This window comes from Lycorma delicatula, chromosome 10 (assembly GCF_047948215.1).
Source record: "Lycorma delicatula isolate Av1 chromosome 10, ASM4794821v1, whole genome shotgun sequence".
NCBI lineage: Eukaryota > Metazoa > Arthropoda > Insecta > Hemiptera > Fulgoridae > Lycorma > Lycorma delicatula.
In genome coordinates this window covers 8,048,364-8,071,446 of record NC_134464.1, presented here as the reverse complement: position 1 = coordinate 8,071,446, position 23,083 = coordinate 8,048,364, and the positions used below count along the sequence as shown (strand labels likewise).

Here is a 23,083-nt window from a genome sequence, read left to right as displayed (position 1 = left end):
TTTATTCAAATTAGACGAAGGTCAAAATAATATTGTAGTTCTTATTCTGGCCAGATCCCATTAAAATGAAATCGATTGGATTTAATGGATTTTTTTTAAGAAAGACTGCAAATTTCAAATTTGTATAACAATTTCCACAATGATTAAGTACTTGAAGTTTTTGAGTCAAGTTGAGTATTCTAGAATCAGCTAGAGAATGAGTAACCCACCGGATTGGTCTAGTGGTTAACGCGTCTTCCCAAATCAGCTGATTTGGAAGTCGAGAGTTACAGCGTTCAAGTCCTAGTAAAGCCAGATATTTTTACATGGATTTGACCATGGATACCGGTGTTCTTTGGTGGTTGGGTTTCAATTAACCACACATCTCAGGAATGGTCGAACTGAGAATGTACAAGACTGCACTTCATTTACACTCATACGTATCATCCTCATTCATCCTCTGAAGAATTATCTAAACGGTAGTTACCGGAAGCTAAACAGGAAAAAGAAAGCTAGAGAATGAGTATTTAAACATTTTTACAGAGAAATATTTTAGGACTTTTATTCTCAATTATATTTGTGAATAAAGTTACAATACTTCTATTGAGAGAGATTTTTTCATATTGCATTGAAATTTTGTATTGATGATATTGGAAAATATCACCAGTTTTTGAATTTCCAAGTTGAAAAATCATAATTGAATTTTCTATTTCAAAAATCCATTACATTCCATATAAGTATCATTGCACATAACGGGTTTTTGAAATAAACTTTTCAGTTATAAACTATTTTGAGTGTTGTTTGGAAAAATATTAAACTTAATGTATATCATGGTTTTTTTAGAATCAGGGAAGATTCTGAAAATAGTCTAGTGAGTCAGGAAAAATCACATTTTAAAAATTTGAGTGAACCCTGATTTTATATATATATTTATTCTATTAAACCATCAAGTACAGAATTTTGAGATAAAATTAAGGTAAGATTTGATTCATTATTCTGTACTAGATGGTTTATTTAATAAAATTTAAATATAATGTAACAGTACAGAGGAATTTATATATGAATGGACTTTGGTTAAACTGTTGGAATTGTTGAGCATCTATCTTAACTAATTACAGACCATTCACTAAGTCATTGCAAAAAATTAATGGCCTTACATCACAATACTCATAGTGACTTGCCAAGTAGTATAGAACTTACCACGCTACAGAATAATGTATCATCCAATGATGACTATGACTACATCTGTACTATAGAAGGAATTCCCAGTACTAGTTCTAAGTAACCTTAGATGGTGATTTTCACTTATTATTTCTCAGAGTTAATTAAAATTTCTAGCAAGTGCGTTTGTGTTGAGATAACTGGAAGTTACAGATTAAAACAACTTTTAGTGGTATTTCACTCAACGTTAATAGAAGTACTTTGGGGAACATCGACTCGGTTGCTCTTAATTTCCTGAGCCGAGATCTAGTCTGCCTCATTATCATATGTAAGCATATCAAAGAGCAGTTTAATTAATAAACACAGTTAAAATAAACATGATTTAATTTTAAAATGATAATTGATTGTGTATCATCATAAAGTAGTGGGTGAAGTATCCTGTCCAAAACACTAAAGGAGAATCTTGTGATGTACTACAGGCTGTTGATTGAACTTGTACAGAAGCTGTTAGTTCTGGCATTTTCATTCAGAATTCTTTGTACTGAAAACAGAAGATTATCAATCCTAGATTGCATTTATGATTTTTACCCTATTTGATTTCAGTTAACTTATTCGTACATTTGTAAATGTTTGTATAGATTTTGTGATTGACCGTTTAGAGATTGCTGTCTTAGGCACCAAGATTTTCAAAGATACCAGGAAAAGTCATTTGTTTGTATACGATAAGTTTGTCCTCCAATGTTAATTATGGATGAGAGCGAACTAGTCAAAATTTATAGAAATGAAGTAGGTTTTTCTTGTGAAAATTTAACTTTAAATTTACTTTTGTGCAGGTAGATCAACATTATCTGATTGCTTTCTGTAATCTAAATATATACTTGTTTTTGTTTAAGTAAAAATATTGAACCAGTTCTTTTTTAAAATGGTGTCCAAGTTTGATAAGGTTTAATTTTAATAGCACTTCTTTATCAGGATACAATGTATGCGTGCTGCGTAATAAAAAAATTTACCAAGAACATGACTAAAATTTTCTGATAGATTATTAATAATGAGCATGATACTTCCATGATTATCTTGCATTTACCTGAGGAAATATACATTCATTAAAGTCTGATTGATTAAAAGTCACTTGTACCAGACTGACCAGTAAATTTAAGATCAGACCATTTTTGATAGGTCAATTTGTTCCTTTTTTATACCAGAAAGATTTATAGTTTTATTTTAATTGCCAACTTCAGTGCAGTGACTTTCAGTAAATGTAATAAACTTAAGTAAATAGATCTATTGTAAAGCCAGAGACTTTTTTTGTCTTATGTACTGATAAAATAAGATAAAAAAATTTATGTATGTTTTATTGTTTTGAATTTAATTTATGGATTTACTTGGTTACATTGCAGTATCTCACCACTGTAATTCCATACCATTTGGATAGTGGCCCATTGAACAACCAGGCTTTACAAGTCCTTATTAAAAGTAAGTATTAATTTAAATATTATTATAAATTAAAATAATAATTGTTATGATTAATATTGATTTAATTATATTTATACTTAATTCAAACATTTTGTAAACTTTTAAAAGTAACGCTTGTGATTATATTATGTAACCTCTTTCTCAGTAATTTTATGTCCTGAGAATTTTTAGGAAGAAACTCAAATCTGTAGATTTGAAAATGTTTTTATTTAAATTTGATGCTGCTGCAGGTCATACATTAAATGTTTTTTTCAATGAAATAATATTTATTGTATTCTCAGATATTTTTCCCTCTATTGATGTCAGTAACAATTGTAAAGTGAATTTTCTCTCTACAATATTGGTTTTGAGGCAATAATGATAATGATTTAATAGTAGTAATCAAGTTTATATTCTTTGCTCATTATTCAACTAAAAAACATTGGTTGAAACTCAATAGAAATTCATGAAACTAATTTTTTCTTTTGATTTTGATTTATTTATGCAATTGTAAAACTTATGTTTGTCCATTTCACGCAGTTTGTCTGATTAAAAGATTTATTTTAAATCTAAAATAATTACTATTGAAGCAAAGCTTCTTAATGCAGGCTTCAGGATGGGGAGTCAACTGAAATAAAAAGAGTGTCACGAAAAAATGTCATTCACTAGTTGTATGTGTCGATACAAACACACGAATTATGTAAACACACACTCGCTCTTACTTTATAGACAGCTAATGCGTATATGCACATTCTTTTTTTTATATGTGTATTTCATTGCTAGTTCAAATTTCTTATTAATAAAAATTTTATTGTGTGTTTGTTATTTTGTATCATTTTTTTTTTTTTTTTGTCTTCAGTCATTTGACTGGTTTGATGCAGCTCTCCAAGATTTCCTGTCTAGTGCTAGTCGTTTCATTTCAGTATACCCTCTACATCCTACATCCCTAACAATTTGTTTTACATATTCCAAACGTGGCCTGCCTACACAATTTTTCCCTTCTACCTGTCCTTCCAATATTAAAGCCAGTATTCCAGGATGCCTTAGTATGTGGCCTATAAGTCTGTCTCTTCTTTTAACTATATTTTCCAAATGCTTCTTTCTTCATCTATTTGACACTTTATCCACCCCTCTGATTTTTAACATCCTCCTATAACATTTCAAAAGCTTCTAATCTTTTCTTCTCAGATACTCCGATTGTCCAAGTTTCACTTCCATATAAAGCGACACTCCAAACATACACTTTCAAAAATCTTTTCCTGACATTTAAATTAATTTTTGATGTAAACAAATTATATTTCTTACTGAAGGCTCGTTTAGCTTGTGCTATTCGGCATTTTATATCGCTCCTGCTTTGTCCATCTTTAGTAATTCTACTTCCCAAATAACAAAATTCTTCTACTTCCATAATCTTTTCTCCTCCTATTTTCACATTCAGTGGTTCATCTTTGTTACTTCTACTACATTTCATTACTTTTGTTTTGTTCTTGTTTATTTCCATGCGATAGTTCTTGCGTAGGACTTCATCTATGCCGTTCATTGTTTCTTCTAAATCCTTTTTACTTTCAGCTAGAATTACTATATCATCAGCAAATCGTAGCATCTTTATCTTTTCACCTTGTACTGTTACTCCCAATCTAAATTGTTCTTTAACATCATTAACTTTTTAATCTTTACATGGAACTAGTTCCATGTAAAGATTAAAAAGATTAACGGAGATAGGGAACATCCTTGTCGAACTTCCTTTCTTATTACAGCTTCTCTCTTATGTTCTTCAATTGTTATTGTTGCTGTTTGGTTCCTGAACATGTTAGCAATTGTTCTTCTATATCTGTATTTGAACCCTAATTTTTTTTTAAATGCTGAACATTTTATTCCAGTCTACTTTATCGAATGCCTTTTCTAGGTCTATAAACGCCAAGTATGTCGGTTTGTTTTTCTTTAATCTTCCTTCTACTATTAATCTGAGGCCTAAAATTGCTTCCCTTGTCCCTATACTTTTCCTGAAACCAAATTGGTCTTCTAACACTTCCTCCACTCTCTTCTCGATTCTTCTGTATAGAATTCTAGTTAAGATTTTTGATGCATGCAAATGTTCTGTATTCTTCACATTTATCTGCCCCTGCTTTCTTTGGTATCATTACTATAACACTTTTTTTGAAGTCTGACGGAAATTCCCCTTTTTCATAAATATTACACACCAGTTTGTATAATCTATCAATCGCTTCCTCACCTGCACTGCGCAGAAATTCTACAGGTATTCCGTCTATTCCAGGAGCCTTTCTGCCATTTAAATCCTTTAATGCTCTCTTAATTTCAGATCTCAGTATTGTTTCTCCCATTTCATCCTCCTCAACTTCCTCTTCTTACTCAATAACACCATTTTCTAATTCATTTCCTCCGTATAACTCTTCAATATATTCCACCCATCTATCGACTTTACCTTTCGTATTATATATTGATATACCATCTTTGTTTAACACATAAGATTTTAATTTATGTACCCCAAAATTTTCCTTAAGTTTCCTGTATGCTCCGTCTATTTTACCAATGTTCATTTCTCTTTCCACTTCTGAACACTTTTCTTTAATCCACTTTTCTATCGTCAGTTTGCACTTCCTGTTTATAGCATTTCTTAATTGCCGATAGTTCCTTTTACTTTCTTCATCACTAGCATTCTTATATTTTCTACGTTCATCCTTAACTTGCAATATATCGTCTGAAACCCAAGGTTTTCTACCAGTTCTCTTTATTCCACCTAAGTTTGCTTCTGCTGATTTAAGAATTTCCTTTTTAACATTCTCCCATTCTTCTTCTACATTTTCTACCTTATCTTTTTTACTCAGACCTCTTGCGATGTCCTCCTCAAAAATCTTCTTTACCTTCTCTTCCTCAAGCTTCTCTAAATTCCACCGATTCATCTGACACCTTTTCTTCAGGTTTTTAAACCCCAATCTACATTTCATTTTCACCAAATTATGGTCGCTATCAATGTTTACTCCAGGGTAAGTTTTGCAGTCAACGAGTTGATTTTTAAATCTCTGCTTAACCATGATATAATCTATCTGATATCTTGCAGTATCGCCTGGCTATTTCCAAGTGTATATTCTTCTATTATGATTTTTAAATTGGATGTTGGCAATTACTAAATTATACTTCGTGCAAAACTCTATAAGTCGGTCCCCTCTTTCATTCCTTTTGCCCAGCCCGTATTCACCCACTATATTTCCTTCCTTGCCTTTTCCAATGCTTGCATTTCAATCTCCAACTATTGTTAAATTTTGATCTCCCTTTACGTGTTTAAATGTTTCTTCAATTTCTTCGTACACACACTCTACCTCATCATCATCATGGGCGCTTGTAGGCATATAGACGTTAACAATCGTTGTCGGTTTAGGTTTTGATTTTATCCTTATTACAATGATTCTATCGCTATGCGTTTTGAAATACTCCACTCTCCTCCCTATCTTCTTGTTCATCACGAAACCTACTCCTGCCTGCCCATTATTTGACGCTGAGTTAATTACTCTAAAATCACCTGACCAAAAGTCGCCTTCCTCTTCCCACCGAACCTCATTAATTCCTACTATATCCACATTTACCCTAGCCATTTGCCTTTTTAAATTTTCTACCCTACCAACCTTTTTTAAGCTTCTAACATTCCACGCTCCAACTCGTAGAATGTTATTTTTTAGTTTTCTGGTGACCCCTTCCTTAGTAGTCCCCACCCGGAAATCCGAACGGGGGACTATTTTACCTCCGGAATATTTTACCAAGGAAGGCGCCTCCATTATTGTTATGTGAAAATGCGGAGAGCCACATTTTCTTGGAAAAAAAACAGTTGTAGTTTTTCATTGCTTTCAGCTGTATCATTAATGATACATTTGATACTTTGTATCATTAATAAGTCATATAATGTTGCGTAAAGAACTTTCACTTCTGTACTGTGTCAATGCACCGACACACTGGTTTTAATTTTTTTGTAAATAATTTATTCTAAAAATTCACTATGTTTCTCTACTAGAAACATATCTTAAAGTGATAAAAAAATTTTCAATAGTATTTACTGTACTGAAATTTTTTACCTAATAAATTATAAACTATTCTTCAGTTAGTGGTAATAACAAAAAAAGCATTGCAAGGCCCACCATCTTCTGGAGTAATAGTTCTGAATTAGCTAATGAGATATATTACTAATAATCTTTATGATGGTTTTCTTTCATTCTCTCTGAACTGAATTAGTATTTTCTTTGTCCTGCCACATCTTCTATTCTTTTGGAATACATATACAACTTTATTTTATTGTAGGTTTTCATGTCGTTTACTATTACAGAAAGGTCTATTACCATAACTAAACAATTTCACTTAACCTTTTTTTAAGAAATCTGTAATCTCTGAAAAATGGCATAGCCATTCTCAACAATTCTACGTGAGACTGATTAGATAAAAAGTGGTTACATTCTTCTGTTAACTGTGAATTTACTAAGCCAATCAAAATGCATTGGTATTCAGTCCCAACAACTAATGCCATCATGCTATACTATACAGTGAACATTAATATTCTGAGAGAAAGGAATCCTGACTGGTTTAACTTATTCTTCAGATGCTTTATGTACATTAAGGCAAGACGATGATAGTGTAAAGGATCAAATTATTGCACCAGTAATCTTTCGGTCATGAAAGATGCATTATATATAATCTATCCAGAAGTTATAAAATTGTTACCATGAAAATGTAATGGCATACTCTATATAAATAGCTTCACTTTATATTTATCATTACTATATTTAAGTTTAATAGATGTTTTGTAAGAATTTTTTGTAATTTGAAAAATGAGTAGATAGTATAATAAAATATGGTAAAAATGGGATGTATACACATCTTAGGACTTGAGACTGTACAAGACTACACTTCATTTATATTCATGCATATCCTCATTCATCCCTGAAGTAATGATTCCTTACAGTGGTTCCAGAGGCTAAACAGAAAAAAGATAATAAGTTTAAATTTTAATTGATCTCATTCTTTAACAATTAATTTTGTTTTTTGTTTATAATAACTTTCATTTATTTATGTAGGTTTTTTTAGTTACTATTTATTTTAAAAATAAGTGGAACCCTTGAATAACGAGCTCACTTGTAACAAGAACTTAGTTCTAACGTACAAAATTCTGAGATTTGTTTGTTTCCTACCTCATTAGTGTTAAATTAATTTGCTTTTAGCAAGTTATCGATGCAACATAAAACTTGGTTATTACAAGTATTTACATTTTTTTAAATACTGCAATTCAAAAAAAGTTAACCAAATAATCTCAATGCAAGGGAAATTGTATTTCTTCATTAACAAAATGTACATTTACGATTTATATGTAAGGATGTGACATTTTATCTTAGGCCTGTTCAACTCAGGTCTGAGGGTGAACAAAAGGTTTGTAACAAGACGTTGTACCGTATGTACAATTCAAGTACAGTACATACAGTATAAATTCCATTGAGGTATTACAAAGGTTGGTAGTTATTTTAATTTCTTGGGTTTTCTGTTTGCAAAATTCCAGGAAAGACTGTGGCCAAACAATGATCCGTGAAAACCATCCAAACAGGTTCATCAAACTCTATAGCTTATTTTAAACGATTTAAGTGAAAGTTTGAAGAGGAGCGTGGTTAAAGATAAATTTTACCTGTCCTATCCCCACCGGTAAATTCAGTAGTCATAATTTTCAGTTTAAAAATACAGTACTATACCATAGAATAAGTTAAACAAACAGTATTGCGCGTTACAGTGATCGATCGGATACCCAGTATCCAAATACAGTGCAGTAAAACTGTAGTCGCGCCAGTGAATGCATTTGATTTTAGTGTTTCTTGCTAAAAAAACTGTACAGTATATTTTAAAAAAAGTGTACCTTGATATACATACTACAGATATTCCAATTATATAAAATGAAATTAAGGAAACCCTCATTGAGATAATTAAAGGTCCCTTATCTTGTTTTTAAATGAAATAAATATTATTTTGTATGCTTATAAAAAAAATAGTTATTTACATAATTTTTTGTTTATTTTTAATTTCAGTTTTAAAGGCGATCAATGAAGACAGTCCTACTGTTCCAACACTTTTGACAGATTATATTCTTAAAGGTAAGTTATTCATTTTTTTTTATTGTTTTGAAAACGAGAATTTATCAATGATTACTTAAAAAGTTACTAATTTATTTACCGCCTTTTATTGATATTGTTTCAAGTTGAATTTTGTTAATAATTTTGAGGCTATATTAACAAAGCATGTTGATAAAAACATATTATAAAATTAACAAAGTATAAAACAAATATACTGTTTGATCACTTACTATTCCATTATTCAGCTTCTATTAAGAATACATCTTATTTAATATTTAAAATATTAAAACCATTTTAAATACTTATAATTCACACCAACTCTACAATATTTATAAATATTATTATAAAAAAAAAAGTGAACAAGTATCTATTTTTTGATGAGTTACTCTACACTGATAATTTAAAGTAATGAATATACAGTCAACTCCTGGTAACAAACCTTGATAATGCAATTTTGTTTTTGTTTCCCTCAAAAAATCCATGGGTAACTTGAAAAAATTATTGTGGAAAATTGTACCTCTACAAGTTAAAGTGATCAAATGATTACCTCTATAACACAAAAAACTATGTTTAAATTTAAACTTTACACAGCTTTACGTTTTTATACAAACCTTACCTCTCTATCTCAAAGTTCTTGCTATGAAGCTTGCTATCTGGAATCCTGTTCCGGTAAACAAACATATTGTAACTTGTTGATTACTGCTGACAACTGTCAATATAGCATATTCTCAGTTGTGGTATTGTGTGAGTGTACAGTTTATTGGAGGTAAGTATAGCGCATTAAGTCCTAAAAGAAAGGTCAACATTTAACTATCAAAGATAAATTTTAATTAATTCAAGCAGTGAACACAGGGGAAAGAGGAAAAAAGGACATTGTTGTTTAGTTTAACATCCAGTCTAGTATTTTATTCACAATTTCAAAGAATGAGGCAGAGAGGTTTTTAAACAAGTCAATGCAAGCAAAAAGAGAAGCTGATTTTCCTGATGTTGAGAAGTGTTTGGTTGGTGGTTCAAACAGAGCCAGACAAAAACATAACTTTGGTGATCCACTTTTAAAATAAAAGGCTTTGAAAATATGATGTGTATAGTAATTCATCTTTTTTTTCAGTAGAAATGGTTATTGTCATAGATCTTTCTCAAATTTTGTACACAGATGATAAGAGTAAAGAGTAAAGTTACTCTTTCTATATCTTTGTAGCACTATTCCTTTTATTGTACAAAACTATGTCAATTATTCTTCAATTTTTACCATCAGACTTTTATAGAATGTAATAAAGCACTATAATTTATTTTTTTAAGGATATCGTTTAATTATTAAGCTGAACTTTGAATTAAAAACAAACTTTCATCAAAGGGTTGAAATCAATAATGAAACAGTTTGTAATAAATCCATATTTGAACGACTTGTTTTATTATTATAATTCAATGATTTTTCAATCCACAAAATTATCATCACTTGATAACCTATGAAATTATTATAAAATGTGGTAAATAAACCTGTAATAGGAATTATAACCTGAAGGATCTGATTTAATCTCTTCTATGGAAAAATCAAGGTTTAACATTGGCTAGGGTGGTGTGATCTCACCACCATCAACCTGTAACTAATTGTAAAAATAAAAACTATACCTATTACCTAAAATTACAGTGAGAAAATGGGTATGCCAAAAATTGAGGGATATTTTGTTGTGAGTATTTGTTTTTATTAGGCTTGAGAATTGTTTTTCAGATATGGTTTTTGGTTATTCAGTAAAGTAGAAGTTGAAAGAATGTTTATAAATGTGATACCCGACTCAGATTTTTTTATACATATAAAATAAATTTTTGCTACAATCGTGTTTGACCCCTGGTGATTCCAATTTCTTGGAATTTTCCTGGCAGGTTTTATTGATGGTTTGCTATTGTATTGAATCTAATGATTCGGTTTTTTATTTAAATATATTGATTTAATACATACATTTTCTTTGCATGTGGTAAGTTAATTTTCAGATTACTTCCAACATTTTGATGAAAAACATTTTCTTGTCTGCCGTACACAAGGCTGAAATGTAATGTACAGTCACTCATAACTCACAAATGTTTAGAGATAGTTAAATGAAACAATATGATATAGAATTACATTTTACTTCCTGCTAAATCTTATGTTTTACAAAAATTTACATTTATTTTTCTACTTAGTCACCATTTACACATACACATTTCTTCCAGTTGTGAACCAGTTTTCTCATTCCGTCAATGAAGAATGCTGGCAATCTTTCCATATCTACAACCTCACTGCATTTTTCAGTTACATAGTAAAATTAATTTTCTTAATACCCCTCTAATTAACAAGTTTCAAAATTACTTTCAAGTTTCAGTCTAATGAATGTTCAGCAATCCATGTGGATTGTTAAATGAACACCTCTTTAAGAGTTTTAACGCCTCTATGTACTGCACAGAATTTATAGGCAATCAGCTATCCAGGTAGTCTCATTCATGTGTTTAGAATCCCAGAACTCTGTCAAGAAAATTGTTTTTGCTGAGAGGTTTTGTTTTGAATTTTTTGAGTTTTTAAGAGTGCAGTGTGACAAAGTGCATTGTCATGATGCAGCATCCAGTTGTATTTGATGGCTGGTTTCATGTGGTCAAGTCTTTTCTGCAATCTTTCAAGAATTTCTCAGTAAACATATTGATTTAAAGTCTGTTCTGTAGGCAAAAACTCTTTATGGACAATGCCATTACTACTGAAGAAACAAATTAGCATGGTTTTGATTTCTGAGTTGCTCATTTTTATTTTTTTGAGACGTGATAAGTTTGAAGTGTGCCACTCCTTGCTCTGGCAATTTGTTTTTGGTTCATACTCAAATATCCAAGATTCATCATCAATAATAACATTTTGTTATTATTTATCCAGAGAAAATCCGGACCAGTTTCAATTCGCTCTAGAAGATCGCGCAACACACTTCCATCCTTTTGTTTTTCTGTTCAACAGTGAGGTTTTTTGGGACCAATTTTGCACAAAAGTTTTTCATGTCCAATTTGTTTGTCAAAATTTGATGGATTTGGTATGGTTCAAATGCAATTGTTCTGCAACCATTTTCACAGTTAATTGCAGGTTGTACTGTATCAAGTCTGATTCACTCAGCATTGTTATCACTTTTTGATGTTAACGGTCTTCCAGAGTGTGGATTGTCCTGACTCCTGGCCATTTGAAAATTCTTTAAACAATCAAAAAACTTGGGCTCGTGACAATGTGTCATCTCCATAGGCCCTTTTCAATTTTGAAAAAGTTTCAGTAGCATTCTCACCAAGTTTAACACAAAACTTGATTGCACATCGTTGCTCATAATTAGTATCACTCATTTTTATAATGCACAACAAAAACTCGTTTCACGAAAAGTTTGTTTACATCTCATGTGGCAACAGTAGACTAAAAATATTAATACCTAATATAAATCAGCTGTTCATATAACCATATGTTTACAGTAACTTTACAGTGTTGCCACTGAGGCTGCCAATAAAAACTAGATCATTACTTTATTTACAGACCTCGTATATAAAGCATAGTGTTGTTGCACAGTTTTGTTGTTAACATGCTTCATACACACACACACTTACACACACAGCATGTTTTGTTTAAGTAAGGGCCGTTTTGATATAAAAATTGAAATAAGCAAAAAGGAGATATTTATTATAACAATATAAATATATATATATATTGTTATGAACGATCTCGCCTGAAGACCGTTAACATGTTGTGGTAGATTTTAGAACGGGGTTGGATTGTATGTTCATAGGTGATGAATGAAGACAGTGCCTTGTTGCTTGCTGAATAATGGTTTAATGAATTGTTGTCTTGACAGTTAATGAAATGAATTGTAACATAACATATAACTTGACATATAAAATAAATACAACATTAAAGCTAACGTTCATCCGAACAAAGAATGAAGTTCATCCGGACTAAGAGTATGACGTGACTGCCTTGGATCAGATTCGAGCTTGAATGAAATAAATAAGTCGCTACCTCATAATGACCACTCCCTGCGGCATTATGACATAGGACATGGCGTGATCAGATCGCCTGACCAAGCTTGCCGTGGGGGCTCTAGCCCTCGCTAGGTAGCAGCACCCATTGGCAAAGTGAAACATAACATATATATATATATTTATCCCCCATGCCTTTTGTTTTGAATTGAATGTGTAAGTTTTGTAAGCGTTTTACAGTACATATCGGTATTAACTGTTCTTCCACGTTCAAGAAATTCAATCAGCAATTTCTCTTCGGCGTCTCAAAAAACCATAGCCTTAAGCTTTTTCATTGAACTTCAAGGGATAATGAATGCCGCCATTGCATTGATTGCTGCTTTGTCTTAACATTTGAATAAGATATCCATGTTTTAAAATAAAAATTAGATTTAAAAAATTTAAATTACATTTTTAAAATTAAAAATGTAATATACAATTAGGGAGTATAATTTAATATTGTTTTATGTGTATAAAAGATTAATTTTTTTATGAAAAATGTTTCATAAATATAAATTAATTTGATATTTTGATTTATTTACAGTGCTGTGCCCAACATAAAACTCAGATGTAATAAAAGTTTCTTCCAATAATATGAAAACGGCGTTAAATGGGTAACATATATATTTACAACATACAAGTACATGACAAATACAATGCATGTATAATAATAAATAATAATAATAATTATAGGCTAATAATTGTATTGTACTGTACTGTATATGTAAAGAAAATTGTCTAATTTAAATCAATATTAAATTTAAGTATAATAAATGCTCGTATCTTTGTAATGATATTATTATGCATAATATTTTCTTTGTTTTTACTATACTCTTTGTGACAGTGGCAGCTAATTTAGTGTGATTCATGAATATTTATTAATGCTCACAACTATAGGCTTAGGCCCAGAGTTAACAGTTGCTACATGAGATGGTGATGAATTCATAGTATGAAAAATTAACTTATCATAGGTAGTTAATTAAAGTTATAAATTAATTATTTAAAGTTATAATTGAATTGTATTAATTTGTCAGTATAATATTTAATTTAATAAGTTAGTTGTTTACAATTTTATGAGTGCATAGTTGTGATTAGTGTATGCTTTATTTGTAAAGTAAAATATTCAAGTGATAAATAAATTGAAATGAATCCGGTTTACATCTTTAAATTACGATGGTAATCAAAGATTGAATTTATTTATCATATAAATGTATATATGTGCCTGCAACAGATAAAAATAGTTTTTAAGTAATTAAAAATTCAGTTATGTAAAGGAAAGAGGGATCTCATGATGGAAAATCAGTTCTGAAACCAATAATCCAAAAAAAAAGTTAGCAGTGTTTGGTAGAACTACTGCATGAAGAAGTTGCTGATTAAGTTAAAGGGTAAAAGAGTTAAATCTAAGTAATTTTTTAACTTATAGGTGCTATCTTTATCTCCCATTATCTTATAAAATAGAATTATTAAAATTGGTTGGGCATTTCATCAATTATTATTTTTTAAACAGTGTGGATAAGAATATGAAAAATATGGTAATCATTAAACTTTTAATTTTGAAGGTGATCAACTTTTTGATTTTTCAATTTCTAAATCTAATATTGTTATTATTTATTTGTTGTTTTTTTTTTTTTTAATTTATTCTGAGGAAGAAGGTGGTATCTTTAGTAGAAATCAACCGAAGAAACAGGATGTCAAAATATAGGCTGAAGATATTTGAGATGTAAATAATAATTAAAATAAAAGACATATAAACTGTGTAAGAAAATTGCGTTATAGCAATGTATAATGGTTTTTTTCCTAAAATGCAGAGAAAATTTTATAGAATCTATTTCATAAAAATTTGTTAGTTACTTTTAAAACAAATGCTTTGAATTTATTACATTACTCTTAACACCGTTATTTAATATAATAATTTGAAGCTGCCACTGACATCAGTGTTTTTAATTATGTATTTATCAAAATATACATACATTTACATGTTGTAGGAGATAAATACAAATAAGTAGACCAAAAATATGTACATTATTATAAAGGTAAAATTGTATTCCATTTCAAGCATAATATTTTTGCTTTTTTCATTAAACAATTGTTTATATTTTATGAATTTATGTACAGTAATGTTTCTTAGAAAATTTTTAATTTATTCATTTTTGTTTCTTTATTTATTATTTATTGTTGTTATGTTACCAGTCTGTTTACCTTTTTCATCATACATACTTTAATTATTATGTATTTGTAATTAGTATATTTGATGATAAGAAAGTAGGCTTAACAAGAAAATAATTTTTATTTATCTATAATAACATATTGTAATTTTTTAATGGTAATGTAAATGTGATATTTCAAGGCTAGATTAATGAAGCTAATGTATAGATGATAATGTTATTAAATGTCAATATATTTCTCCAATTATGTTAGTGTTTAAAACAAAAATTTCATGTGTAATTTGTATCATTAATGATAAATTAGTGATGTTTTTAATTAGCCATAAGTAATCAAATTGTGCAGTGTAATTTGATTTATGTATTTGTAGCATTAATTTATTATTAATAAATAATAAATTACTTTAATGCATTAAAGTTGGCTCTCATTAATCAGAACTAAAGCAGTAGAATAAAATAAATAGTTGGTTTATGTGTTAGGTATGATGATTTAACATAAATCTATTTCTGTTTATCTCATTTTATTGAGAAAAACTATAACTAAAGATAATATATAAATATATAAACATATTTAAAAATCACAATAGCTTATTTTTTTTTAACAGAAATATGTTTGTTTATTGAACTAAAATGAAAAGAAAGTACAGTTGCTATCTTGAAGTAGTAAAACTTATTAATACTTACAAAGAAAAATTGATTTTATTTCATTAAAAAATATTTTTTTACTATATAATTGAAGTGAAAACTTGTTTGGGCGTGTTGTGCCCAAAAAAATTGCTGACTCATAATCAAAATCTGTAACATAGCGCAAGACGCTAAGTTAGTTCTTAACTTAACCCAACATAAGTGGGTTACTTCTCACAAAATACAACAGATGGTGCTGATGTGAGACCGCATACTTTAAAATAGTTTAATATAGGTTTTTTAAAAATTGCTTGTTTCAGCTAATTAAACCAACTTGAAATAATTTTTAACAATTAAAAATTAGTTTGAATCGATAAAATATTTGTTTTTAGCAGTAATAATTTATTTTAATTAAATAAATACCTACTTAATAATTTTTAATTCAATTCAAATAATCTCACATCAATCAATGCCATCTCTTGCATTTTAAGAGAACTAACCAAGACCATATTGTACATTTTAAAATTCAGCAGATTCAAACAATTTATTTTACACTCCACGTATTTTTAAATTTAATAGATTAATACATAATAAAAATTTCCTTTGTAAACATTTAATTCTTGTAGAATCGCGCATGTAAAATATTATAATAGGTTGTAGTATCTATATTCTGACCGAGCTTTATAATAATTAAAAAAAAATATTTTATCAGTTATGGTGGAAAATGAAGATAGATGTTATAGTTCAATAAATAGCTGCAAAAGAGGTACTAACGATGAAAGTGAAGATGAAAATTTGACTTATAAAATATTCAAAAGAGAAAATCATGAAGAGAATGACGGTAATAATGAAGAAAATTATGAAAAAAATAGTGACAAAGTAATGGTTAAAAATGAACATTCAAAAGAATTAAGAAGATTACGTAACCAGTGGTATAGAGAAAGCCATGACAGAACATTTTCTAAAAAAAAATGAACATTCTAACACAAGATTGCGTGTTCAGCGATATAGAGAACGGCAAAAGAGCAATTCTTCACAATCAGAAATGTCTGATGAAAAAAAAACACGAAAAACAAAATTACTTCTATGAAAACATAGAGATAAAAAAATTCTGACACAATGTGCCTAAAGAAGTTTTCACTTCAAAAATAAATTCAGTTAATTCATTTCAGAATTAACTGAAAATAATTTTTTGATTTAATCTGGTTTGGTAAACTTACTTAACGTTATTTGTTTTGAATACGTATGTTTATTTGTATATCAGTACCACAGGAAAACTACTTAAGTGCAATTTAGCATTATTTTTTTTTAATATTATAATAAATGCTAAGTATTAAAGGTCAAATGTTTTGCAATAATAGTAAATCTGAAATAATAACTTTTAATGTGGTCCTTAGTTGTTTTCTAGTTTGATATTAAGCTGCTGCTAGGTTGTGTCTTATGACTAAAATAGATCACACTATAGATGAACAAAACCATCTACTTCCAATCAGTCATCAAATTCAGCTCAAGTATTTTGTAAAATACTTGTAAAATATTATTTATTTTGTAAAATAGAGTGGCATATACAATTAAAGGTATTAAAAGTATTAGTAATTATTATAATTTAATTATTATTATAACCTTTAACCCTTTGAACCCCGGTCCCAAAGTTTGATGATTAAAATTTTTTACCTAAACTTTGTGCTTTAATCATCAAAGCTAAGATAAAAAAAAAATTAATTTCTCATCTTCTGTTAGAAGATGAGACAAGTGCTGTTATAGTAGAGGTGTCAAAATGTTAAAAGAAGTTGTTTTATTGATAAATATTGATACATTAAATTATGTTTTAAAAGATTAAAAATAAAGAAATAATATAAAATGTATAAATAAAACATTATTTTGAAAATTTTTACCTACAAAACAAGAAAGAATTTATTGGTGGGAAACTGTTTTATTTCATTCCAAACATAGTTTATAATATACAAAAAAAAAATTAAGTTCACTATAAATGTTGTAGTAGAAGGCTGCTCAATCATAAGATCTGTATCGGTAATATTGTCTCTAATAAACAAAATGTCTCTAATATTAGACTCCGAATCATTTTCAGGAATATATGTGGGGTCCACGTCGATATCATCAAAAAAATTTGAAATTTCTGAGGCCATTGATCTATCATGTCTGTAGTGTAGCATCAAGCTGTCTGTCAATTTCACTCAATCTGTCAGCTAAATTTCCAGCCATAGTTCAGTTAAATTATATACATAAAACACTAACAGACAGATAAAAATCATTATACACATCGAAATAACACAGGAACACTGGTATTAAAATAATAACACATGTACTTGCAATGTTAATAAACAAATACAGCAACACACGGACGGACTACTAGCAAATGATGTAGTAAACAAAACAACAGCTGTTACCGGATGTCAGCTCCATACAGTATATATATTTATTTTGTTATAGAACTTTTCTTAAAAAGTGCTATAACAAACTCTTAAGTAACAAAATATTTTGTAACAATTATTAATACATTAAGAATAATAAGGAATACAAAGAACATGTATTGTTTTCACAAAAATATAAAAATAATCAGTTTTAAAGCAGAAATATCTTGGCAACAATATCATCGCTTGATATTTTTGATTCAGTTAATGATGACTGATGTATCGCCACCGTGGGATTTTTAGCTACTTCAGTCACAACATATTGGCATCGATGGTTTAAAGTTATTTTAATAATAAAAAAGCTACTACAATAAATAATAATACAATAAAGCTACTAATAAAATTTATCTATTACACTGAACAGGTATTGAAATAAAATTAAAAATAAGGTAAAATATAATTATTTTTAATATAAAATAAGATTTATTTATGAAAAAAATATAATGAATATTATTAATTTCTGCAAATCAAGATGAAAAGAAGGTAATCAGAAAATCTCATTTTTATGAAAATTATGATTTTTTTTTAAACTAAAAAATGCCCAACAGATGCTTATGACAAGGTTCATGTAAAGTGTTAAAATTACAAATTAATTTGTATTTCCTCAGTTCAAATTATATTGGAAGTTCAAATTATTGAGAGTCTCCTTTTTATTTCATTAAACAAATCGAAATATTATATTTTTTAAATATATAATGTTAATATTAATAAAATTTGGAAGTATGTTGTTCCTTATATTAAGATAATATTCTATTCAGTGCACTGTTTATAATTATTTTTCTCCTAATGAATCTCATCATTCTTTCATCTTACTTGAAATTTTTAAATATTTTACCAACCTTCCAGTTTAATTCATGCAATATTGTCTTCAAATTGCTTTCTACTAATTTTTTTTTCGTTTTATGATGATAATTTTATAAATTCTTATGCATCATTAATTTTTATTAACTGAAATATTAATTTGTTCATTTCCTTCAATATCACTTCATTATCATTTCTTTTACTTCAATATGTAAGCATATGTTAAGATGCTTTAAATGAACATAAGAATGTTAAATCAATAAATCCCCTTTGATTCATCATTTAAAAGAAAGTAACATAGTGCATTATTTTAATTAAGTATTTTATATAAATTTCTATATATCTTTAAAAGGATTATTATATTAATTTCATTTTTACATGAATGTTAGAATAAGACTAAGTTAAATAAAATCAGTGTTATTTAGAATGTATAATTGATTAATAGTAATACCGCTTGTTTAGTGTAATAAAAACTGCATAATATAATCGGATGATAAATTTAACACTATATTAGTAAATATAAGTAATAATATAAGAATATATATTTGATCTTATGCTTATATCTTTTCCTTGTTTTCAATTGTTATTTTATCTTGGACATCAGTAATGTACATCATGTAATGCAGACGTTTTTACATCACTTTATTGTGAAAGGGAAAATCAAACCGATAACTTTAGTGTTTTACTGTTTATAATCGAATAGTTGATCCATGTAAATGTTTATTACTAGTACAGAACTAAATTTTATTATTTCATTTTCTAATTAGTTATTTTATCTCCCCACCTATTCTGAGTTTGTTGCTTTGTGGAAATTGCAGTTTCTATTGTTTTATTATTTTATATGTATTCTTTTTTTATTCAGTAGATTTTTCCATTCTTTGAGGTTCAGTATGAAAATCCAGAATATTTTATCGATTTTCTTAATCTTTTTTTAAATTATAAACAGGGTGTCATGGAGGGACATGATTTTTATAAAGATTTGTAATGAAATTTTTTTTAATGGTAATATTTTGCAGAATCAGCCATTTATGTGTATATATTACTTGCTGCTATGAAACTGATGTATATGTATCAAAATTGCTATGAAAATGATAAAGAGAACATTTAAACTTTTTAAAAGTGCTCATTAAAAAAAAAATAATAATTGTAAAATTATCATTTTTTTTAGGAACACTAATACAAAAGCTGTAATTAATATTAACAGTCTCACATAATGGGCTGTAGCTTTGTCATGTTGATAAGAGTCATGGCATCTTCATTGGATAATTTGTATAGCTTAATGCTGAGAAATGGCTCGGTCGTTTTACTATACCGTTCTAAAATCATAGTTCTAAAATCATGTAACTGTCATAGTTATTGAGTCAGTATTTAAAATTAATATATTTTTTTCATTTTAACTTGTTTGAAATGTTTTGTTTAAATTTGACATTTGGAGGAGATTTATGTATTTTATGGGTTGGTGTCGTCTCAGTAATCCATCTCAATTTAAAAAAAAAAAATTGTATGATTTGATTTGATATATCATATTCACTTTTTCACTATATAGTCATAGTTGATGACTATATAGTGAAAATCCAGCCTTTTACAAGGCTGGATTCTCTGGAGCTCAAAACTGAAAGTTTTACTTTTTATGTTTAGATAGATGTGGTCTTCCTTAGATATTAAAAAGATTTTTCATGAAATATTTTGTTGGAAATTATTCAGCAACTATAATTATTTTTGAACATATCTTTCAGTTCCTGGATTTCCTGAATACTTTACAGGTGAAATTTAAATTAGGATCCTACCTGAGTGCTACAAAAGCAAACCTATGATGCAACACGTGCTGTGGATTGTGTTGGAATGCGGATCTGATTTATTTAACAGTTTCTGGCATATGGAAATTCTCTATATGGCTTAATACTTCTTACTGACCATTAAATCCACAACTTTATTGTTGAGTTGTAGGAATTGAATTGTGATGCCAAAGTTAAAAGTGACAATGAAATTCTCATTATATAGCTGTATAACAATCACAATTTTTAAAATACTTTCATTGCAAATCGATATTGTACTCTATACTGGTTCTCAGATTATTGCTTGGCAGCGAATTATGTAGAATTACTTGTTCATGCATGACACTCTGTTATTATTAAAGATTAATAAATGTATTGATGAAATTAAAAAATTAAATCATTAAAAAACAAACCAAGAAAGTAAATTTTCTCTTGTACTTTTAATAATACTTATTTGATTTTGTTGTGTAATTTATTAAAAAAATTTCAGTCGGTATTTAAAATTGATACTTTTTTTTTCGTTTCTTGTTTGACATGTTTTGTTTTAAGTTTCTTTGACATTAGGAGGGAAGGATTGGCTAGTTTTTTTTTTAATATTGTTTATATATATATATTTTTATGATGACATATATAAATTAAATTACAAAGGTAAGGGATTGATTAAATAATTCTAAATTCTTGCCAGTTGTTGAATCTTGTTTCAAAAAGTAGGTATGTTTATTAAATTGGTTAACAATTTATTACTGGAATACAGTTAAATTAATGTCTTACAAAGAAACTACTTTTATATTTATGTATAAAAAAAAAATAACTTATATCCTATAGTTACAATGTGAGGGTGAAATATTATTCAGTTTTACAAATTTGCTAAGTCTAACTAGGATGCAAACCCACAAACTTTCAGATGAATGGTTGAGAGAGATCTTACTATTGTTTTAAAAAAGTTGATGGTATTTTAGATGTATTTTATAAAAAAATAATTTATTTTGATTTTTTAAATTTAATTAAGAGAATAACATGGTAATGAAATGTATTCTCTATTAATGTGATGTTAATGTAGATTAACTGTCATTTGTCTACTGTTAAGAAGTAAATAATCTTAATTTTAAAATTTGTCATTTTTCTTTTATATGATGTTAATAAGGTAGTAAAAAATGTATGTCAGAAAACTTTAAATATCACTATTTAATGTCTATTCGTTACATGATGCGTAGATTATATACATATATATATGATTATTTAAAAAATATATTTTAATACTATGATTATTTTAATCGAAATTTTAAAAAGTGTAATTTAATTAATAATATCTTTAAATAAATATTATATTTTAATCATAAACATATTTAATTGTATTGATAATATACACAAATATTGTTTTAAATAAATTATAAAAGAAGTACATGCAGATGAAATAAAAAAAGCACAAATTATTGCATTTTAGATGCAGATGCTTTTTTAAAGTTTATCAGAAAAAATTAAAGTAATAATAAACTATTTTTTAATTGTTATTGTTAATTTTAATCTATTAGTGGTGATATTATATAATATAAAATGAATTGTATATTTTAATGCACGCTTATGTACTGTACTGTTCACAAATTATTTGTGCCCTAAAATTTAGATAGTGTGCAATTCATAATTAATGAAGTTAATTGTTCCTTCAGTGATTATATTATTTAAAATTAATTATGGTTCATTGAATTAATTATTAATTACCATAATTAATTATTTTAATTTAACAAATTATTTATTATATTTTATTATATAAGTAATGGAGCTAGTCATGAATTTAATGTTTTGTATATATAATTTTAGTGTCAATAAATGATAATGATTTAATTTACTTTTTTTATTGTTGTACAATCCTGATTATCTGATCTACATCTTAGTCTGTATAAAGCATTTTTTTTTTTTTTTTTTGTGGAGGGCGAAATATGTCTGTACGTTATCATCGCCCGGGTTATTTATTTTTTTTATGAAAAAAAAGAAATAAAAGTAATTAAAACTAGTACGTAAAACTAAAACACTTAAAATAAAGATAAAAAATAAAAGCAAAACAATTAAACAAAGATGGGTGTAAAAGGCCCATTCTCGGATAACAAGAGCACAAAAATGATACAAAAAAGTTTAAAAAAAATAAGCAGCAAACATATAACATAGAACTAGGTTAAAACTAAAATAAAGAAATTAAATAAAACTTAAAACTAAGTTAAAAAAATAAAACTTAAAACTAATATCACCAGAATCTTAAAACTAATATCACAGACTGAGTCATTAAAACATAAAAGCTAAAATAATAAATAAAAAAAACTATTTAAAAAATAAAATTTAACAGATTCGGATAGGGAGAAAAACTTTTCTAGAATAAGTTATATACCCGACAATGTTAAATTGTTTGGGTTAACCCTACACTACGCAGAAAAAGGAACATCCGGTTTAAAACTTCATTGTCATTGCACAAGACACCACAGATGTTTCTGGGTAATTTAAACTTGCGACGCAACGCCACATAACATATGCAGTCCACGAGTATGTGGTGCACAGTCATGCGGCAGTTGCATCATGTGCATAGG

The 23,083-nt window shown here is 28.0% G+C and overlaps 1 protein-coding gene across 1 annotated transcript in view; it reads left to right on the top strand.

Annotated features, from left to right (window-relative positions):
* The window catches only part of Unc-76 (fasciculation and elongation protein Unc-76), a 355,226-nt gene extending 332,877 nt beyond the window's left edge, over nt 1-22,349 (top strand). Inside the window, exons 6-8 of the mRNA XM_075377539.1 lie at nt 2,538-2,613; nt 8,664-8,729; nt 13,258-22,349. Coding sequence (XP_075233654.1) covers nt 2,538-2,613; nt 8,664-8,729; nt 13,258-13,274 — 159 coding nt within the window. The 3' untranslated portion in view covers nt 13,275-22,349. The remainder of the gene's footprint in view (nt 1-2,537; nt 2,614-8,663; nt 8,730-13,257) is intronic.
* The last annotated feature ends 734 nt before the right edge of the window (nt 22,350-23,083 follow it).